Raw genomic sequence first — 22,642 nt, forward strand, 5'->3', positions numbered from 1 at the left:
TCTGTCTCTTGTGCAAAAATCCCCCAAATCCTCGGAAGGCAGTCAGCGTGTTCTCTGAAAAGGGCCAAGATGTGGACTCAACAGTGTGGGGACAAAGGAGATGTGGCACATGTACACAGTGGATCCTTCAGTCAGAGGAAATGACAAGTCCTGTCATCTGCGGTAATGGGTGGAAATGGAGGACGTCACGCTGAGTGACATAAGCCAGGTGCATGGGGACAGATGCTGTGCGTGTGGTTCACTGTGGAAGCTAAAAGCATCGATCTCACGGGAGGAGAGACTGGAACAGTGGTCACCAGAGGCTGGGAGGGGGAGAGGAGGGGACACAGAAAGGGACACACATTTCGAAATATCTAGAAGAGTCTGAAGGTTCCCGGTACAGGGAGATGATATTTGAGGAGATGGAAATGTCCTTACACACTGTATCCACGTACTGAAGGATCACAGTTACCCCATGAATATGAGCAAATATTTTGTTTCAACTAAAAAATAAAAGGGCACCCAGAATTTAACTCCCAGACCTCAAAGCGTTTGTTAGGGTTTGCATCTGGACTGTCTCCCAAAGACCCCTGGGATGGAGGCTTGTGAGGAGGTAAGGGGATCTTTAAAAGGTGGGGCCTGGTGGGAGGGTGTGGCTTTGAGGGGGATGGGGGACCAGTCCTTCCTCTTCCTCCCTGGTTTCCAGTCCCGGGAGAGCAGCCTTGCTCCGCTACGCGCTGCTGCTGTGATGGACTGACTCGCCACAGGCCCAAAGGCCACGGGCCAAGTGCCGGTGGACCAAAACCTCCAAAACCATGAGCCAAAACGAACCTCTTCTCTTTATAAGGCGATCCTCTCGGCTGTTTGCTATAGTCACAGAAAGCTGCCTAACACAGAGGAGTAGCTGTGGCAGGGCAGCTGTGGGCCCCACTCCCCTGCATGGTGAATTGAGTCGCCTTGACTGGGTCATAGGACACCAGTCAGCTGGCCAAAGGGGCCTCTGGGGTGATTCTGCAAGAGCACTGAGTCAGGGCCTCCCCAGTGTGGGTGGGCACTGTCCCCCCCGAGGGCCCCAACAGCACAACGAGGCAGAAGAGGGTTCAGTTCCGCCTGTCTGCCTGTCCACCTGTCCGCCTGCGCTGGATGTGGTCCCCTGCCCCCAGTGCTGCGGTCCTCAGGCCTCGGGCCTGGTCCCCACCACGGGTCTCCATGGCTCTCCAGCCTTTGGCTGCACCTCTGGTTTCCTGGGCCTGCATCTTGCGGAGGACAGGTCATGGGACAGCCCAAACTCTGAGGCCACATGAGCCGAGGCCTTACAAGAAAACTCATTCCACAGTCATGTGTCCGCGTGTGATCGATCTGTCACGTGGGGATGTGACCTAAAACGCGTCACGGGTGACTGTCGCCGGCAGACGTCAGAGTGTGCTCACCTACAGGGTGCAGGTGCTTTGCTGTCACTAGGTGGTCTGATCTCACGGACCACCATTACACACGTGGTCGACTGTTTACTGAAACGAGCTCGTGTCTGTGCGTCCGTGTCTATCTGTGTGTCTCCTTTTGGTTGTTTATCTAGAGAGCCCTGACACATCCACTCTCTGCTGGGTGACATGGGGCCACTCACCCAACCTCTCTGGGCTGGGAGCCGTCTGTACACATTGTCTCTGGTCCCCAACCCTGGAGTGGGGAGTAAGCCCTGTGCATTTTGCACAGCAGGGTTGGAGAACCAGGACGCTTGCTCAGCCCCGAGGTGAGAGGCAGACCTGGCCTCCCAGCCGTCTGGAGGCCCCTGGCCCTCGGACCCACACACACAGCGTTCCAGGGACCAAAGCCCCGCCTGCCACGTCACAGTCCCACAAACTGCCTTTGAAAAGTACAGAACCAGGAGATGAGCACATGGCCCTTGAAAATGGCCAGGCAGGGTCAGGGGACACTCCCTCCAGCCCCCACAGAGGGCCAGGCCACTTCACGAAGCCAGCTCAGCTCTGTGAGGAGGGGTCAGAGGCCACTGTCCTCTGGCGAGGGGCTCCCCACCCCAGTGTCCCCAGGCATCGCTGCAGACCCGAGTGGCCACCGGGTGTGAGACAGACCACTTGCCCGGCTGCTCCCGCCTCAGGGCTGAGGGAGCCCGCCCGGCCCGCGGGGGAGGGCCTGGCCTTACCTCGACGGTCACGCTGCGCCGGACGTGATCCGTCCCAGCGGGGACCCTCTGGTCGGGAGCAGCGCCCTCGGCGTGCTCGCTGGGCCTCCCGTCCCGGCAGCAGCCTGTGTCTCCGGAAGCCAGGGCTTTGGCTGTGGATTCGGGCTCTCAGAGCAGGTCCCAGCCAGGGCGGGCTGCCCGCCTCCCGCGGCGGCCACGCGTGCCTCTGAGCACCTGGGCAGGACAGCTGTGCGCACACGGTGTGTGGCCTGCGTGTGCACGTGTCTACGTCCCCTGTGATGCTGGCACCTGGCACTGCTCCCCTGTCCTTCAGGACGGTCCTGACCCCACCTGCTGCCCCACCCGCCCCTCATCCCCAGCAGGGCCAGTGCCTGGAGCCCTCGGTGGCCTGGGGAAGGGGGTGGGTGGGTCCTCACCTGTGATGTTACTGAGCCCCAGGCTGCTGAAGGACAGGACCACCCAGATGGGTTCCATCTCCCCGGGGGCCACGCAAGTCTTCTTGGTCAGGTGACGTTTGCTGGGATACCCCACCAACTGGACACCCTTGGGGACGGAGATCTTCACGTACACCTGCAGAGGGCAGCAGGTGCTCGTGGGCCGGGAACCCAGGCCAGCCTCCCTGCACCCCACTGTCCACCCGGTCCTCAGATGGCCCCTTCCCACTTCCAGTCAGAGCAAACCACGGTGCCGCCTGGCTGCCCTGCTGCGGGCTTGCTGCCTGCTCCTCCCCACAGGCTGCAAGGGCAGCCTCTCCGGCCACCTCCCGGGGCTGGGGGCGTAGCTCAGAGGGAGAGCATGTGCTTAGCAGTGAGAGGCCCGGGTTCAATCCCCAGCACCAAAGTTAAGAAGAAAAAATGAATAAACCTCCTTTCTTTTTAAAGTTATCCAGCTTCAACTATTTTGCTATAGTAAAGCAAAACAGCCTAAGACACCCTCTCACCCCTGCCTCCCTGATAACAAAGATGCTGCGACACTCCAGTTCCCCACTCAGGCCCCAATCCACCCCTGCCACCCTGAGAGAGGTGAGGCACCGCCCTCCCCCCCAGCAAATGGGAAAAGCCATGCATTTGGGGGGATGATACCTCAGCACAGGTGCCCAAGTAGTTGTAGACACTCAGTGGGATCTTGACCTGCTCCCCGCGGATGACGAGAGGGGGCAGCGTGAAGTCCAGAAAGAAGGGCTTGAAGGTCTGGAGCAGGGCGGGCTCAGCAATCCCCAGGCCCCCTGAGGCAGACAGGCCCACGGCCTCCCCCAACCAGCTGGTGATGGAGTCAGGCACCTGCACACTGAGGGTCTCCTCCCCAGACGGGTCACTGCGGAGAGACCAGATGGACCAGGGCCAGGTGGGAATGGACTCGGGCCATGTGGCTTGGGGGCCCAGGGAGGAACACAGGGCCTCAAACAGCTATTTAAGGCACTATGGGAACATGTGACCAGAGAGAGCCACCCTCAGCCCTGACTGGCCCTCAGAGAAAACACGGCCAGCTCTGCAGGGGACGGGGAACACAGCACCCAGTTCGGACGTGAACTTTGGCCCCGCCTGGTTTTGGAGAGAAAGCCACAGGATGGATGAGACCAGTCAGTCAACTGGACACTGGCAAGTTCACCCTGAGGAATGTGTCAGCGATCGCACTGTGTCCCACAAACACACGCCACCCTTCTGCCAACTGAGAAAGCAGCGAGGAACAATCTGGAAATAAGGCCACACTCTTTGCCTTAGTTATGCTCTGGGGAGTTGCTGTGAACTCGGGTTAGCAGACTGGCCGGGGCTCCTCCGGGGAGAGGGCTGGCTTCCTGTCAGCCTCTGGTCACACCTTGGTCCACGGGTCAACACGCAACCCTGTGCTGCGTGCCCTCGTGTTCACGCTCACGGCGACGGCACTGAGAGACTCGGGGGAGAGATGGTCAGAGCGTGTGCCTCTCAGAAGGCCGTGCAACTTAAAACCTGTGAATTCTTTGTTTCTGGAGTTTTCCATTTAATATTTGTGGACATGGTGATCGTGGGTCACAGACTACAGATAAGAGAGACTGCCTGGCAGGCCTGATGGGGGAAGCCGGCCCCCACGTCGGGCCAGGAGCCCAGGGAGAGCACTGCGGCATTGGAGGAGCGCCGGGAAGACGCCGCGGCCCGGTCAGCTGTGCTCTTTCCTGAGCTCCACACCGAGGGTTCTCCGGGAGAGGTCCTCTTCGGCACCCCTGTGGAGGCTGCCTTGTCAGAGGGAGGCGGTCCTATGCTAAGGTCACAGAAGGACAGACTCCATGTGGTTCCACTAGTCCACGGTCACCAGCGTTGTCACACTCATGCTCAGAAAATGGAATGGTGGAGGCCAGCGGCAGGCGAAGAAGAGGCGCAGGGACAGTTTCAGTTTCACAAGAGTCCTGGAGACGATGGTGGTGACGGTCACACAATGACATGAGAGCTTAATGTCGCTGAACTGTGCACTTAAAAATGGCTCTGATCGCTGGGCACGGCGGCACTCGCGGGTGATCCCAGCAGCTCGGAGGCCGAGGCAGGAGGATGGTGAGGGCAAGGCCAGCCTCAGCAACGGCGAGAGGCTGAGCAACTCAGTGAGAGCCTGTCTCTAATAAAGTACAGACTCGGCTGGGGAGGTGGCTCAGCGGTCAAGCGCCCCGTGTTCAATCCCCGGTACTCCCGCCAACAAAAGGCTCTGATGGCCAATTGTATGCTCCGCGAATCTGCCCAGTTTCAAAAACAGGATAAAAGAGAGCGATGGTCCCATCCCTGGACGGGCCCACCGGAGGCTCCTCCCTGGCCTCAGACCTGGCCCTGAGGCCAGCCGCGGGGAGGAAGGTCCCAAGGCCCAGATCCCTGGCTCTGGTCCTTGGGGGTCGCCTGGCTCTGGCCCAGCACAGCCCTGCCGCCCTCGGCCCCTCCCCTGCCCGCCACGTGGGCCGCCGGCTCTCCCGCCCCTGGCGCCTGCGCAGGCCGGTCCTCCCCGATGCTCCTCCTCCTCTTGGTCCACGTCTGCCTCGTGGCTGGGACCCCACCTCTCCGGCCTCTCCACAGGGTTCCCCCAGCCCCTGGGACGCCCAGGCCTGTGTCCCACACCCACGGAGGACGGACCCCACTGCCCTCAGGAGCACAGGGACCCCGCCTGCCTCGCCGGAGGGCCTCCCGGGCCCCCCGAACACCACCCAGCAGCCGGGACACAGAAGCCAGCCCGGGGGAAGCCGGCGCCCTCCCCTGGCCACACCCCAGCCCGAGCAGAGCAGCTGCGCGATCCTGAAACTGGGCTTCCAGAACAAAACGCGACAGCCGGGCCCTGCTGGGGCCAGAGGTTCGGTTCCACCTCCCCATCCCCGGCGCCACAGAGCCCAGTCTCCCAGCTCCCTGCTGGCGACAATTTCCAGAGGCTGGAATGGGGGCCAACCCGGACGGCGCCTTCCTCGGCGCCGCTGGGCGGCTGACTCCCTGTGTCTCCCGGCTCCCGCGCCTGCCAACTGGGTACCTGCAGGCCCAGCGGAGGTCGCGGCCGCCCCCGTTTTTGCCAAACTGCCATTAAATGCTTGTGTGCTGGTTGGCTCACTTCTGTGCCCGTGGGTGGCTGAGTCCAGTCCTGCAGAATCCCGCAGGGGCCTCTGGCCTGGGGGGGCTGGTGACATGAGGACACACGCACCCGGCAGCCACCTGGGGGCCTCCAGCTTGCTCCTGGTCCTGCTGAGTACGTGACACAGTGCTGGTGCATAGAAGGACCTGGTCCAGCAGCTGTCCACCCGCTGCTTCCCACCAGACCTGGGGTCCAGACTTTCATGCCAGACGGGTTTGTCACGGCCGGGTCAGCCACCTTCACCAGGCACTCGGAGATGGAGCATGGAAAGGAAAGAGCCCACTGCATCCTGCAGAGCCAGGGCATCGGGACTCCTGCTTCAGGGACCACAGGGCAGCCTGCCGCGCGGCCGAGCCCGATCCCTGAGGAGCCAGGAGGGAGACGGGAGACGGCGGGTTCACGTTCCTGTTCCGGGAAACTGCGATCTTCTCGCCAGCTCATTACGCAAACAGAGCAGGCTGAGTCCCTGAGGGAGGTTCGCTGTTCCTGGGCAGATGTCCAGGGCGGCAGCAGGACTCAAGGGTGACCTCATGGCTTTGGGTTTGAGGGTCAGAAAAGGAGGCGCAGTGTCACCCCGGGGCAGTGGTGGCCAGTCCGCCCACAAACGGGTTGGAACCCTCTGGACCGGCGTGAGAGCCCTGGAATCAATCAGAAAAGTCAACTCAGGAAAGAGACGGTCCCTACCTGATGTTCACACAATGCCAAATCCACGTCTCGGGGAAGAACGTCCTTTGCCTCTTCTCAGTTCTATAAAAATTTTTAAAAGGAGAAAGAAGTGATTAAAGTCTCATGGACATTACAAACCTTCACTGGGAGGTGAGCTTACTACTCGATTCGAATATGACGCCATGTTCTTTTGCCCGGCAGGGTTGACATTGGACTTGATCGAGTGGTGGGTGTCCATTCCCTTACCCAGAAGGGTTGGCTCTCTTATTGACTGGGACGCCACGCGTCCACTTTTTTACACTCAGGATTAGCGAAGGTGAGGCGTCAGGCCCGGCAGGCTCCATTCCCAAACCAGAGTGGGCCTTATTTCCTGGATGCAGCGGGTGGAAGGACCAGGGCACCGCCCCAGCCCCTCCCGTTACTGATTTCCCTGCCACTGTCTCCCCCTCCTCATCGGAGCCCCTCGCTCCCCTTCCTCTCTGTCCTGCAGAGAACCTTCCATTCATCCTCTCCGTGCCTCAGCAACCTCACAGCTCACGGTCCTTAGGACGGGCCCTTTCTTGAAAATCAAAAAGAGGTCCTTTGTAAAATTTCACAAAGTCTCTCAAAATTAAAAATGCTCGCACCCTTTCTACCAGCAATATCTCTTGTGGAAACGCATCCTGGAAATAGCCACAGACACGTGTGATAAGAGACAGGGAGGGCGAGGCAGCACTGTGAGGGTTCACAAATGGCGGCAGCTGCCTTCAACAGGGTTAATGGCTAATCAAAGGACAGCATATTCATCAGTGGAATAGTATACACTGGTGAACAAGATCAATGGCAAAAGTGTATGTACCCAGGTGAAATGGTTTCCAAGGCTTATTAAAAGAGGAAGATATAGAATATTGTTAGCCCATTACGTCCCATTGTCCTATATATAAGACATCTGTAAAAACTTAAATTGAGTAATTCTATATGTATCCTATAACATTTTATAGATTTCTATAGGCGGCCTCTACATAGGATGATGAGATATTGTCACAAGTTAAAGTAGTTGATTAGATTTTTTAAAAAATTCTTATATACGTACAACCATCTAAGCAATTATTCATCATGATTATGTCTGAATAAGGTCATGGAGGGCTTGGGGGTGGGAGGAAGACTGAAGTCTCGTTTATATCCTTTCACAGTGTTTGGAATAATTTTTCGGCTGCCGGTAGACAGAGTAAGGAAGTCCTGTTCTCAGAAGCAGGATGCACATCCATTGACAGGGAGGCCTGGATGCTTCCTTCCTGAGGCATTTGTGTCTGTCTGCATTGGGTGTCAAGTCTCAGAAAGCTACTTCCATGTCCACTCCTGATCTAGCTCCCCGGGATCCTGCGCACGGGTGGGCGAGGCCCCCAAGGCGGCTGCTGGCTGGTGAAGGCCCTCGGGCCACGTTCCACCTCCTCATTCAACCACATCCTAGAAATGCTTTCAGATCTGCCCAAACCATGGCAGGAAATCCCATTGGGGAGGTCCCGATTTGGAGTCTAGAAAGCGAAGCCCTGTTGGCCAGCCAATCTCCTGCTACAGGTGTGGCCCAGGTGGGAAGAGCTGGCAGGACCACGGCCCCCAGGACCCATCAGGACAAGAAGGCCCCCAATCTGTACAGAGAGCTTTTGGGAACGTGAGTGTTTCACGGCCGGGCCCTGCACCAGGGAAGGAGAGCGGCCGTGTCACCTCGGGCTCAGAATAAGGGCGGAGGAGCCTAGGACCACCCTCGGGTCTCTGAGAGACCCCGGTGTTTACGCGGTGGACCACACTGGCCACATCTCAGCTCCCTGGCTTCTCCTCCTCGGGGAGGGTACGCCAAGGCCCGTGTCCCTTCTCCAATGGGGACACCTCTCCGTCCTCTAAAGAAAGATGGAAGCAGGGTCCTCAGGACACCTTTCCCAAGCTGATGGGCCAGACCTGGAGTTGAGAAGTGAGTGAGGGGGCAGAGTAAAGAAGCCGGCAGGAGAGAACAGATGTGGGCAGAGCAGGTGGAGAGAGAGAAGAAGAGGGAGACAGGGAACAGCTGGTCCCATCATGTCCAGTGAAGGACGTGACTCCAGGGACAAAGCTGCACATCTAAGGTAGCAAACTGAACTCCTCTCACTCAGTAGTTGATTCTGGACAGACCAGAAAAATGGGCAGAGGTGTAGAGGATTTGAACACCATCATCACTGGGTTTGACCTAAAGTACCCACAGACAGCCCAGAATTCAATGATGGGGCACTTGGACACTTTTCTCAAAAAGAGACACACATTCTTCCAAATAAAAACCAAAGGGTGGAGAGCATGTAGGCCATAGATGCTTGTTTGACCTGAATTTAGAAAACATATAAGAATATTCCTGGGGGGAGGGGAGGGGGCAGAAATCACTTGAAATTTTAGAACACTTCTAGGCAAGTCATGGCTCAAAAGGGAATTATTTAATAAGTTAGAGACAATTTGGAACCAAGCAATAATGCAAATATTTCAGAGTGCCAAGTAGATGCAGCCAAAGCAGTGTTCACAGGGAAATTCATAGTCCTATAAAGGCATAGCCATTATATTTAAAGTAAGAAAGACTGAGGGTAATTAATTGGTGTCCAACTTGAGAAAACAGTTGGAGGGGAAAGGAATGAGAGAATGGAGGGAAGGGAAGGATAGGAGGAAGGAGAAAGAGCAAAAGAAAGAATTTTCTAAGCAAAGTCCCTGAAAGTGGGACAATTGAGCCTGGCTCTTCTCTCTCTGCCTGAACCCCTCTGTTCTCAGACTGGCCCGCGCCCCCAATGCATCTGCCTCTGTCTTCTCTGCCCCATTCCCAGGCACTGGGGCAAGGCCGAGAACTGGGAGAGGGCTCTTTGGTGCCCAGCTCCTGCCCCCAGGGGAGGATGAACCAGCTCGGCAGCAGGCCGAATGTTCATGTCCCCATCAAAATTCATACGCGGAAACCCCATCCCGCAAGGTGATGGCACTAGGAATAAGGCTTCCATCAGGTGCTGGGTCATGACCCTCCTGACCCTCCTGAATGGGACGGGTGCCCCCTATAGTCTGGGTGCTGTTTGTCCCCCAGAGGTCCACGTGTTGGGAGCTTGGTCCTCAGGGTGGCAATGTCGGGAAGTGAGATCTAGTGGGAGGTCCTTAGGTCATTAGGGGTGGTGCCCTTGGAAAAGATTGTGGGAGCCCAGTCTCTCCCAGACTTCCTATTTTAAGATGTGATTTCTTCATCCTACAAACACACTCCTGCTTTGGTACCACTATTCCCCATGAGGTCCTCACCAGACCCAAACCAGTGCCAGCACCCTTGCTCTTGAATCTCCAGAACTGTGAATTCAAGAAACCTCCTTTCTTTATAAAGTTAGCTGACCTTGGGTGTTTTATTACAGTAACAGAAAACAAATTAACATAGCACCCTTATGAAAGGAATCCCAAAGAGCTCTCTCGTTCTGTTCACCATGTGAAAATCATTTCACCCTATTCCAACATATCAACAAGACACCATCTACGAAGCAGGTCATGGGTCCTCACCAGTCACTGCATCTCTCGAACTTCCCAGTCTCTAGAATGTGAGTAAGCCTATGGTATCCAGTTACAGCAACCCAGAGTAAGCAAAGCCCCAGACACCATCAGGGTCAAGGTTCAAAAACCTGCTCAAGGTATAGACCGTTACCTGGGGGGTTGCCTGGAAGGCGCCACTGCCACCAGGGTCCCCGTGTGGGGCTGGAAGGCAGGAACAACCTCATCAGAGTACAGGCTGCCGTCTTGCCGGTGGTTCAGGCTGACTCTGTTGGCCATCACCACTAGTCCCGTTTCCTAGGCAACAGACAACAGCCAAAGCGGTGGTGGGGAAGTTGATACTGGTGGCCCCAGGAGCAAAGGGGAGGGAATAACAGGCCCTGTCACCCTGTGGGTGCTGATTTCGACCTCACTGCTGGGTGCCTCGGGGCAGGGGTCATCTTCTGCTCTGGGCTTGGTGGAACTGGCTGAGGAGGTTATGATACCCAGGGACCATCCAGCTCAGAGCACAGAGCACGACGGCACGTTTAGGTCGTGGCCCAAACCAGCTGGCCCATGCGTAAACGGCCACACCTTGTAGGATGCCACTGACGGCAAACAACAGGACCAGGTGAATCCAGAGACAGGACGCAGAGCGTGGCTGCCAGGGCTGGGGGCGCTGCTGTAGGGAAGGGTCTCCTTTTGGGATAATGGAAATGTTCTGGGTCTAGACAGAGCTGGTGGGTGCATGACCATGAATGAACTAAGAGTCATTGAATTGTGCACTTTAATGGTTTTATGTTATTTCACCACAATTACAAAAAGTATCAGTTTGCCCAGCGTGTGATCCAGGCTGAGGGCCAGTGACTGTATTCCAATGATTACTTTCCTTATTATCTTCATCCCCGCGATAGTTATTGGAAGCAACTTGATGGGTGAGAAGATTCATTTTATTTTATTTTTTCCCATGTGGGGTCCAACCCAGGGTTATGTGCATGCCAGGCAAGGTCTCCACCTCTGAGTGACACCTCAGGTCTGAATGTCTCTCTGTCTCTCTCCCTCTGGAATTGGACCCAGGAGTACCCACTGAGCAGCTGGGACTGAAGGCCTGTGGCACTGTGCGCGGCTGCCCATCCCAATCTTAATGCCAGTGAAATCCTGACTTCACCGTCGGCTCCAGACCACTAACCCTCTCTGGATCAGTGTGACTCCAAATGGCACCCGGGCAGATTGAACCTCCTGCCACCTGAGAACGCAGCCACTTCCCTCCCTGAGGTTGCCAGGTACTCGGCCAAATCAACCTGCGTTGCAGAGCTAGGAGCCACGGCTGCCACGCCCTGGGGAGGGTTTCCCTCCAGCCAAGCACCTTCCACACGACTGGTCCATCAGTCAAGTTCCAATCTGAACCTGACCACGTACAAGTACAGTCGTGCATCACGTCAGAACAATCTGGCCCACAGTGGGCCAAACACCCTCAGACCGGGACTTGTAGCCATTCAACGTCCTGCCGTGCATAACTTGTGCGCGGGGTCCCGGCAAGCAAGGCTGCAGTGCCCCCGCCGCATGAGAGCGCAGCGCACGGCTTCCTGCAGCGCATGCCGCTGGGTGCCGGGCCGTGTGCTGACCGCGCGGGACTGTTACTCTAGCTCGGGCTCCGGCTACTTGTAAACACGGTAGCAGTCCACAGAATGCCCCGCCAGGGGACCACAGCCTCGCCTGCCTCTTACTGGCCGGTCTCTCGGTGGCATCATTTGCCCGGGTGCTGGGTTTAACCTCAGGTTGCTCTGGTCACCGTGGCCCCAGGCGCGACGGGCGGTGCTGCGCACACACCCAGAGCCCGGCTGCACCCTACCCTCAGGGTGTGAGCCCCCGAAGTCACCTAAAGACACGGCCTTGGAACTTATCCCTGTCGCTAAGCAACGCGTGACTGCGCAGCTCTGCCCCTCAGGGCTGTGCCCCCGAGGGAGAGTCCCGCAAAAGGAAAGTCTGGAGCGTGGGCTCCACCCCATCTCTGGACCCCCAGACCCTGACCCTCTGTCCCCACACGGGCGGGGCTCGGACTGTGTGGAGGGACGAGGCCACCTCTCCTTACGGTGAAGGCAAATCCGGAGTCCTTGGTGACACCCCAGGGCCACGGGAAGGCAGAGGAGCGCCGGCGACGTCGAGCCGTCAGCCCCGCCCACCAGAAGGACCCGTCCTCCCGGGACACACCGAAGGCATCGGAAACGTCGTAGTCTTCCAGTTCCCGGAAAACCTGCGGGCGAGAGCGGGCAGGCCTGCGTCCGCTGACGTTTCCATTTCCGCCCAGGGAGGCTGTCGTGGGTGGCGCAGCCTCCTGTCACGGGGACGCGGTCACTGACCTCCCATGCGCTCATGTCTTGACAAACCCACTACAGGTTGAAAATCCCACAGGTCCAAAATGCATCCGCTCAGCCCAGGGCGCACGGGCCCGGACCGTGGGGCTGGCTGGGAGCCGCGCGCGTTGCAGTGAGAGAGAACCTGACCCCAGTCACCGGCCAGGGAAAGAGCCAGATTCACAAGTCCAAGTACGATTTCTAGTGGGCACGTATTGCTTCCCACAACCTCCAAACTGAAAAACCTCAAGCGCAGGCGGGAGTGGTGGGGCAGTGGTAGAGCCCCCGCCTGGCACGTGGGAGGCCCTGGGTTCCATCCTCAGCACCACGTAAAAGTAACAAATTAAAATAAATAAGTAAGGGCATTCTGTCCATTTGCAACTACAAAAAAAAAAATTTAGTTGTAGATGAACACAATATCTTTATTATATTTATTTATTTTTATGTGGTGTTGAGGATGGAACTCAGGGCCTCACATGTGCCAGGCAAGCACTCTGCCACTGAGCTACAACCACAGCCCCTACAAAAAAAAATTTTTAAATAAAAATAAAGGTATTGTGTCCATCTACAAAACACACACGCACACACAACACACACACACACACACACACACACACACAGATTTTTTTTTCTTTTTCTTTTTTTCAAAGAAAAACCGTAAATTCAACCATGGTAACTCAGGGACCATCTGTGTATCACGTCGTGACAATCCACAGCAGTGGGTGTTGACCGTATCCGTCCATTTTCAACGGACCCTGGGGCGAGTGCGCAGTACCCGCCCCCCATCACCCCGCAGGTCCGAGGAATCGGACCGGGATCTTGCGCATGCGCGAGCACAGCAACTAGGGTGTACCAGGCTCCCGCTGGGTTCCCTTAGAATCGACCCGGGAGAAAGCAAATCTAGTCGGCACCCAGTTCTTCATTTCCTGGGAAGGAAGAGGGGAAAGGGCAAGGGAGAGTCCTGCTCACCTGCGCGGGAGTCAGCCGGAACCCGGACCTGAGCAGGTAGACGCTGCGGTCGACGGCGGCAATGCACACGCAGCTGCCCCTCGCTGCCCTGACCCGGAGGTCCACCACCTCCCCGGGACGGGTCTCATTTGCTGAATACGTCAGGGAAACCTGCACACGAACAGCGGGAAATAAGAGCTTGGCCCAGCCCCAGGCCTCTTCCATCCCACCTGTCCACTCAGTGCCCACCAGGAGAGTCAGGCTAGCCAGTCCAGCTGCGACCCTGTCCCCCTACCCAGATCCAACTGGTTCATATGTGATGGGCAGAGGGTCAGGAGGGATGGGGAGAACCAGGAGGCCGGTGCTGACGGGGCCCACCTGCAGCTCATTTCAGAGGCTGCGGGAGAGGGGCAGGAGGCTGGGCCTGCAGCTGGGGACATGGGTGCTGGGGACAGGACTGAGCCAGAGGAGGGCAGGGCAGCTGGCCCTTTCCCCATGGGCATGAGGCAGTCTCCATCTGGAAGCACTTCGGCAACACGCCTCCAATCACAGGCCTGCCGAACGTCGGGGTCTGGGCTCACAGGTCCACGGGGCACCTCGTCCTTGTGCAAATGACACGGAGTGCACTCACACACCTAGATGGCACCGCCTGCTACACACCGAGGTACGTGGCGCACAGATGTGGCCCAGCCTGTTGCTTCTCGAGCCATGACAAACAGAGCAACACGACATTAAATCGAGCACCGCAGAAAATGACGCTGCAGGGGCGCGGCACACACCAGGCGGACGAGGTGCTGCCCGTGTCGCAGGGCTTGCTGCTTTACAACGAATTATTTGTATAAGTGGAAGACGTACACTCCGAAATAATAACAAAAACTATAGGATAAGCCGGGTGCAGTGGCACACGCCTGTGACCCCAGCAACTCGGGAGGCTGAGGCAGGAGGACCAGGAGTTCAAAGCCAGCCTCAGCAACTTAGCAAGGCCCTAAGCAACTCAGTGGGGCCCTGTTGCTAAATGAAATACAAAACAGGGCTGGGGAGGTGGCTCAGTGGTTAAGCGCCCCTCAGTTCAATCCCCGGTACCAAAAAACAAACAAACAGCTATAGCACAGTAAACGCACAAGCCAGTAACCGCCATTGTTGTCACCGCCTAGTACGCAACCGTCTGTGCCATGCTTTGAAATGCCAGCAGCCCGGTGGATCTGTTTCCACCAGCATCACTACAAACTCAGAGTTCCGAGTCGATACGTCAGGCAGGTACGAATAGTGCCGTGTCGACAGGGATTTTTCAGTTCCAGTAAATCTTACGGGCCCACCGTGGCACCTATGGTGTCTGATCAAAACATCCATCCTGGCGCCTGACCAGTCCTCAAGGCAGAACACCCCTAAGAGCTGTGCTGTGTCACCGTGGGGAGCGGGTCCCCGTGTCACCCGAGCCACCGCCCTGAGAAGCCCCAGTGGCACTTGTGGGTGTCCCCGCCGGGCACTGGTGCTCTACCTGGTTTTCGAAGAACGTCTCGACTGCAAACTGGAGGCTGTCGGCGACCCCTTCTCCATTCTCCCTCACGTAGAAAACCAGCAGGCGGCCGAGCGGGACCATGCTGGGGGTCACGGCCAGGCGGAGGGAGGTCGTGCACACGTTGACCTCGGCGGCCGGGGCTGGCGGGGGCTCTGAGATGAGGCAAGAGTCCGGTGTGCCGTGAGTCAGCCTCTCGGGGACGCTGGCCCTCCGCCTTTGCTTCAGTGCCCACACCGGCTCCCATTCCTACGCACGGAGACGTCTGGCATCTGGCTCTGCAAGGCCTTTCCCAGGCTTCGCCCCGGTCCACGCTGACCATGCCCACTAGCCAGCTCCAGGGTGACCTGGGGCTCATCGCCGGCTCTCTCCTCTCTGCAGGGAGTCCTCTGGCTCCAGACCAGCCCACCACCTCCTTCATCGGCAGCGAAGTCCTCAGATCGCCCAGGCAGTGCCCTCTCAGCCCCACAGGACACCCTTCCCAGAGGCCCAGGAGGCCCCTGACCCCTCCCTGAGACCATCCCTGTCCCTCCGGAGCCCAGGCCCAGCGGCAGACCTGAACGCCTTCGTTGGCTGACTTGAACAGAGCCACATACTCTCCCCTGGGGTAAAAGACCCTCAAACACACACTCTGTAAAGGGTCTTAGATGTCTGCGAGGTGCTCCGCGATGCAGACGCTCAGCTGGCAATGATGTGACATCTCCCCTGAACCCAGAGAAGGATCCAGGCCTCAATGTCCGTTGTGCTGAGACTGAGAAACTCTGCCTTAGCCCGAGAGACCCTGTGTCTCTGTCTCTACCAATCAGTCCCCATCCATCATCCCATCCATCTACCTGACACAAGCTGTCCTATCAGTCTCCCCACTTAGCCACCTATCCACTGTTCATCCACCCATCCACCCGCCCCCCCATCCGTCCTTCCATCCATCATCCATTGTCCTACTCATCCATTCTCTCCCTCTCCCCCCCCCCCGTGACCTTGAACCCTAGGAATATTGGCAATGGCTGGAGACCTTGACGTTGTTACACTAGGGTGGGAACTGGTACTTCAGGTATCTAGTGGGGGTCAGGGTGCTGCTAAGCTTCCTGTGACAGCCCACCCCAGAGAATGACCCGGCCCCACACGTCCACAGTGCACAGATTCGGGACCCTGCTTGGGGCAGAAGAGGAAAGGGCATGGGAAGCCCCTGGGGAGTGGAGCCAGTGGGTGGACAAGACCCAGAGGCCGGGTCAGCCTGGGCAAGGAGACATCATGCACAGTGTGAATGGGCAGGAGGTGCGGGTGGTGCAGGACCCTGCGTGGCTGGCCTGCCTGTCCCTGTGGACACACAGTGCCAATGGGTCCCTGGGGTCCAGTGGACCTCCCGGCCCCCCTGGAGACATGCGCCCTCCACCCGGAGCAGATACCCACCTCGGCTGGGTCTTGCCTCCTCCTTCCTTGCTAGGGCACCTGTTCTCTCAATGACTGAGAAGGGAGAAAGGAACCTTCCCAACTCACCTGTCTCCGGAAGGTGCATTAAGCGAATCGGCTTCTTTGGAGCCTGGGCCGCCCGCCTGCTCCGCTGCTGGGTGACGTGGGCGGGCTGCTGGCCCGAGAGCACAATGTTGCCACGGGCGGCCACTTCGTAATACAGGGTGAAGTTGCAGGGACACGTGGACCACAATGAAAAGGAGGCTTCCTCCCCGACCTGGGGGACACGGCCGAGTCAGAGGCCGCGCCCAGCACCATCACAGCCCCACTCCAGGGACGGGGAGGAGTGCCGGCCCCACATCAGACCATCCAGCGCTGGTGATGGCGCCCAGTCTGCTGATGGAGGCGGTAACAGCGCGGAGCCCAAGGTGGTGTGTTGGGGAGTCAAGAACGCAGCCTGGCTTGCAGGGGATGCGGCCTCTGCTGTTCCTGCCATTCTAAGCCCCTGGAGTGTCCTGCCTGGCAGGAGGGTCAGTGTGTGCCTGGGGTCTTCAGTCATCCCCTGTGTAACAATGTGACTTGGGGAGGGTCCTAGGCTGAGTTTGACCTCTGGGGACGGGAGCCTGGATCAGCCTTGCGGATGGACAGTCAGGTGGACACTGAGCCCTAATGAAGACTGGACCCTGAGGCTCAGGGGCACTTCCGGGTGGGCAGTAGACTGTGCTGCCCCCCAGGTCCCACGACCTTCCTGAGTAGTAGAGCACGACCAGAGTCCAACGTGGAGGCCAGAGGCTGCCTGGGAAGCCACCCAGATGTCCCCTGCTGCATGCCATGTTTGCAGTCTGGACTGTCCCCAGATGGCTAGGTCACCCTGGAAGTCAGAGGAGGAAACCTGGGCAGGGCACAGTCTCATTCTTGCTGTGGCCCTTGGGCAGTTCCTTTCACCTCTCCAAGACTTAGTTTCTCCATCCATAAAATAAGGCTCTTGGAAGAAAACACCAGGTGGAGCTGCATGGCCTCGAATTTGCAGGGGGTTGTGTCAGACGCGGCACCAAAACCACAAACCACAAAAGAAAAGAGAAAAATTGGATTTCACAGAAACAAAAACTTCTGTAGTGTCAATGAAAACATCAAGAAAGTGAAAAGTGAACCCAGAGAAAGGGGAAATATTTGCAAATCAAAGACAAACATCCAGGGGAGGTGGGCGAAGGGTTTGCAGGAACCTGGGGACTGGATGAGCAGAGTTCTGCACACCTAAGACGACCCCAAATAGAGGGGTTTTAAAAAAGAAGCATGACGTGTCCCAGACTTGTCAAAGTTCTTAAGTCCGTAAGACTCAAAACAACAACAGCAACAGTAAAAACAAGGGTGGGGAATTTTTTTTTAACAGAAAAATGTCCCCTAATAAACGTAAAGGAAGGATGGAACTCACAATTCACCCTCAGGCAGCTCAGCGTGAACCAGAATCAGCCATGATGCTGGGGAGAGGTAACTGGGGACCCTCGGAGTGTGGCCACAGTATTAGAGTTGGCAGGAACCAGACCGAAACCAAGATAAGATCGGCTCCAACAGGGCGGGTCGCCCTAGTCTGCGTCCTGAAGAGACGTAACAGGGCCACGTCTATGGAGCCACCGTCCCCCATATGCTCTGACCCGCACTGAAGTCAGAATGTGGGGTCACCTATAAGACACACGGGACCCGACACTTCACAAAGCCATGGTGGAGAATCATCCAGGGAACTGCCGAAGGCAGGAATCAAGAGCCAAAGGCAACGCTCGGCTGATCCCGAAGCACCCAGACACGCACACACGCAGGTGCCCACACACACACGCACACACACAGCTGTGCACACACGTGTGAGCCCGCGGTGCCGTCACACCTAACATCGAGTCCATGTTGAGAACACCCTTTGAAAATCTGAATTCACCTGCGAATTCGACCATCTGATCGAGTTCACGTCGTTTCCTTGGGTGTGACCGTGACTTAGAGGTCGGGTAGGACAATGTCTTTATTTTTAGGAGCTATTATGCTCAAGCGTTCACGAGTGTCGTGATCGCCTTAACTTGCTTTCAAATGCTGTAGCCCACAAAATGTGTGGCAGGTGGATGGACGGACAGACAGACGGACAAATGGGTACAGGGAGAATAGAAGGAGAAAAGCAGACTGTTAATAAGCATAAATCTAGGTGACAGGCATATCGACCTTACAGGTTTTTGTTTCAATTTAATCTCCAGATTTATAAATGTCCCCCTGGCAGAGTCCCCTTCTGTTTGAGGTCTTATTAAAAAAGAAGGAAGGAACTCACACCTTCCTGCTCATGGGCAGCTCCGTGGTGACACAGCGGCCCTGAAGGTTGGGGACAGCTGCGCTTACAGAGGGAAGCAGGCTGGGGGCGGGCTGAGAGGTGGGCGAGGGAGGCTTCCAACTGTGCCCCGGCCACAGCCGGGGGCCAGCAGAGCATTAGCACATCTGCCCTCGGTGCCGCCGGCCCCTGATGGCGGCCCGCGGGGAGCAGGAACATGCTGGGACACGCTGATCTGGGTCGGGCAGGGGGCGGTGACACCCTGAGAGCAGAATCCCAAGGCCGAGCCACGTCCTCGCTACCCCCGAGAAGGAGGCGCCAGCGGCGTCCCCACCCCACGCTGCTGTTTAACAGCATTACAGGAAGAACAGCGGGTCCCGCTAAGTGGGCACAATCCCATCCGAGTCTCTCTACCACCCCCGTGAAGGCCATCAACCCCTGGGAACAGGCACCATGGCGCCGGGACTGCTGGGAACTGCGCCCTGTGGGTCTTCCACCCGCAGAAGAGGAGCGGGAGGGTCTGTGGACGCCTGGCGGGGCGGCCGCGGAGGCAACTGGTTTCCATCAGGAGCGGCACCTCTGCCTAGGCAGGGCTGCGGTCCCGCTGGAGGCCCCGCCAGGAACGCAGCCCCGTGCAACGCGGGGCAGCCTGGGGCTCCGGAGGCCACCAGGGTAACAGAGGGTGACGCCTAAATGTACACAGGAACGTTGGCGTGAACGTGCATGCATCTGCCTGACGACACGCTCAGGCACGAGTATACACACGTGTGCACATACAAAGACACATATCTACACCAATTCGTCCATCCACCCACTAGGGACACGGTCTGCATACAGACACGGACGCGCGCGCGCGCACACACACACACACACACACACACACACACATGCGCATATACAAATACAGGCTTTCTCACTCTTCCATGGAAGAATTTATATCCTTATACACAGATTCATCCCTCAGCATCCTTGGGGACCCCCCATGACCAAGTGTGCAGATGTCCAAATGTGTTGTATAAAATGGCATTTGATCTGCACGGAATCTACTCACACCCCCTGTGGACTTTAGTCATCTCCAAAGTACTCAGAACCTAATCAACGTAAGTACCACGTACACAGTTGCTGAGCTGTATGCTGAGCTTAGGGAAAATGACAAGAAAAAAGTCTGTAGGTGGTTAGTGTGGATGCATTTTTCCCCCAAATATTTTTAGAAATATATTTGCTTGTAGATGGATGATGGATACAAAGGCTTTATGTTCATTCATTTACATGTGGTGCTGAGGATGGAACCCAGTGCCTCACACGTGCGAGGAGGGTGCTCTACCCCGAGCCACAACCCCAGCCCTCCCCCAAATACTTTGATCTGCGGTTTGCTGAATCTGTAAAGCCCCTGGATGCAGAACTCATGGATACAGAGGGCCGGCCGTGTAGACGCACAGACACACACGTATTTATCCCACCTTCCACGGAGGGTGCATGGTAAGCATACGTATCCTTCAGTAGGCAGGGGGAGCTGTGTGTGCACGCAGAAATGAGCACAGACGTGCACACGTATGTACAGACACAAATACAGTGTACACGTATGCACATGCAGGTACGCAGGCACACGTGCACACCCACACACATGCACACATATCCCTCGACATGACAATCGACTGCACGGCATCCATACAAGGGGATGTGATTCAATGATAGGAAGAAATGAGCTCCAAAGCCACCAAACACAGAGAAGCCACCAATGCACCTTGCTAAGTGGCAGAAGCCGATCTGAGGAGGCCAATGCTGCAAATGTAACTCTATGACATTCCGGGAAAAAGGGACAAGGGGTTGGCCCATCAGGCGGGGATGGACTGCTGGAGGCCTGGGGACTCGAGGGGGCGACTGCAGTGAAGACAGGGCGTCGGGCATTTGCCAGGGTCCATCAGAGTGACCCTCAGGTAAGCCACGGAGGTTAGTGAGTGACGACCTATCAATACCCATTCATCGACCGCAACGCGCATCGCGTTCAGGCAGGATGTCAATGATAGGGACGCTGAGGTCGCTCGGAGGGAACTCTTGGTACTATTTGTTCGGTATCTTTTAACCCTGAAAATCCTCTTTAAAAAGTAAGTCCGCTGGGCTGGGGTGGCGGCTCCCTGGGAGAGCGTTCACCTCGCCTGGGGAGGCTCCGGGGTGGAAACCCAGCACCCCATAAAAAACTAAGTAAACAGAACGAAGGCATTGTGTCCGTCCACAACTAAAAATGTTTTTTGAAAAAAGTTTTTTAAAAATTAAGCCTATTAATTCAATGAAGTTTATTAAGACTACAGGCCCCTCGCTCAGGACTGCGTAACAACAGACGCAGTGAGACTCGACGCTAAACTCAGCTGTGCGCCTGGTTGTCTGGAAGTCTCTGGACGGGGAAAGTCCCAGGGCCTTTGCACAAGAAGACGCCAGCAGGGGAGTCACAAGGGGTGCCCATGGCAGTATCCCTGGGTCACAACCGAGGGCCAGGATAAAAGACGGTGCATTCATTCCGTGGAATCTGCCCTTGGGAGGGGCAGAGAGCCCCTGCCTCGCCGGCTTCAATGTCCAGTCCCCTGGGGCTCACGTGTGCCCAGGACCGGGAAGGGGCTCCTGGAGACCTTACCTTCAGGGGACGCAAGGGCAGCTGTAACTGCAGGTGGCACTGACTGGGGGAGTACCAGCTGCCAAGGGCGAGGTAACTGGGCAGGTATTGGGCCCCCGCGGGCTTCCCGTTCAGCGCCGTCACCTTGGTCTGAAGAACAGGGGACACTTGGTCAAGGTCAGGGCACCCCACCTTGGAAGGGGGTCTTGGGAGGGCGTCTTCCTGCCCTGCCCAGGAGCAGGACTCTCATGCTTCCGTTTCCCTTTGGGGTCCAGCGTGGCCAGCCCATTCTCCCCCGGCTCCCAGGAGCAAGGGTCCAAGGCCGGCCAAAGGTATCAGCGTGGGCAGGGGCTCGGAGCCCATCCAGCTTCCAAAGGACAGCCCCACCTCGGGGCGGCCTGCAAAGCCCCTCTCTCCACTCTTGAGCTTGCTAATCGCCCTCGTGGCTTCTTGGAGGGGAAAACCCCCTTGGAGAATCAACACAGGGGAGCAGCCATGTTGGACGGCGCCCCAGGCTAGGACCATGTTCCAGGTGGAGTCTGTGGCCCTGCACCCGCGAGCCACAGGCTGAGGCGACTATGTGACATTTGCTCCTTAGGGATCTAAGCCGGCCTCCGCCACCTGCTGCTGAAAGGGTGGAGTTGGCAGGCAGGGAGGCCACAGGCGCCCCGAGACTCCATGTGATGCAGAGCCAACCAGGCTGGCCCTGGCTTTCTGGGGGACAAAGCCCTGGAATTCCCCAGACGACGGGGCATCTCTGCTGCTCATGGTGGGTCCTGACAGCCCACCATACCTCAGAGCTCCTGCAGGTCTGGCCACGCCAGGAGTCCACCTGGAGAGACTGAGCCAGCCCTTCCTCCTCCCCCCTCCCACACTGCCCTGGGGTGGCAGTTCTCTGTCCCCCTCACTTGTGGACTCCCTGCAGCCTCAACCAGGGGAGCACCAGGCCACGGCTGGACGACCAGGGTCAGGGGCTCACCCACCTCCAGCCACACGTGCTGAGCCCACACAGGGATGGAGGGGATTGCAAAGCGCACCAGCCCACCCTCAGACACGAGCTCGCTGGTGTAGATGTTGTCCTTCGGCATCAGCTCCGCCTTGACCTGGACCGTCACCCCCTCGGCTGGGCTGCCATCCGGGTAGGACAGCTCCACCTGGAAGGGGTCATCAAACAGGTCAGGGCGGTGGCACTGGCCACGGGGACCCATGCAGTCTCCACGGTGATGCTGACTGCTTTGCAGAAACCGACCACCTGGTCCTGAAAGTCACAGGGAATCACAAGGGTTCCTGAAGAGCCACAGCAACCCTGAGCCAGGTGGAAGGTGCCAGATCATTGGGGGTGATCTCTAGGAGGGATCAAAGTCCTTCTCCTGGGACCCAGAGTTAGTTCTCCAAAGAGGGTTATTGTTAAAAGAGCAAGCTCAACTGGCACAGGACACACGCCTCTGATCCCAGCTATTTGAGAGGCTGAGGCAGGAGGATTGTGAGTTCAAGGTCAGCCTTGTCGACTTAGCAAGACCCTGGCTTTAAGGATAGAATTTTAACGGGCTGGGGATGCAGCTCTGTGGTACAGCACTTGCCTAGCATGCCAGGGACCCTGGGTGCCACCCCTTGGTACCAGGGGTCTTGCCGTGAGATCTCTCCC

At 57.3% G+C, this 22,642-nt stretch overlaps 1 protein-coding gene across 1 annotated transcript in view; it reads right to left on the bottom strand.

Moving 5' to 3' along the window:
* CPAMD8 (C3 and PZP like alpha-2-macroglobulin domain containing 8) overlaps positions 1 to 22,642 on the bottom strand; it is a 75,549-nt gene that overhangs the window by 28,784 nt on the left and 24,123 nt on the right. Inside the window, exons 12-22 of the mRNA XM_079116630.1 lie at positions 21,981 to 22,151; positions 21,019 to 21,147; positions 16,175 to 16,364; positions 14,660 to 14,832; positions 13,183 to 13,332; positions 11,952 to 12,113; positions 10,035 to 10,177; positions 6,392 to 6,454; positions 3,220 to 3,451; positions 2,554 to 2,707; positions 2,138 to 2,268 (exon numbers count right to left, since the gene is read on the bottom strand). Coding sequence (XP_078972756.1) covers positions 2,138 to 2,268; positions 2,554 to 2,707; positions 3,220 to 3,451; positions 6,392 to 6,454; positions 10,035 to 10,177; positions 11,952 to 12,113; positions 13,183 to 13,332; positions 14,660 to 14,832; positions 16,175 to 16,364; positions 21,019 to 21,147; positions 21,981 to 22,151 — 1,698 coding nt within the window. The remainder of the gene's footprint in view (positions 1 to 2,137; positions 2,269 to 2,553; positions 2,708 to 3,219; positions 3,452 to 6,391; positions 6,455 to 10,034; positions 10,178 to 11,951; positions 12,114 to 13,182; positions 13,333 to 14,659; positions 14,833 to 16,174; positions 16,365 to 21,018; positions 21,148 to 21,980; positions 22,152 to 22,642) is intronic.

This window comes from Sciurus vulgaris (assembly GCF_902686455.1).
Source record: "Sciurus vulgaris genome assembly, chromosome: 16".
NCBI lineage: Eukaryota > Metazoa > Chordata > Mammalia > Rodentia > Sciuridae > Sciurus > Sciurus vulgaris.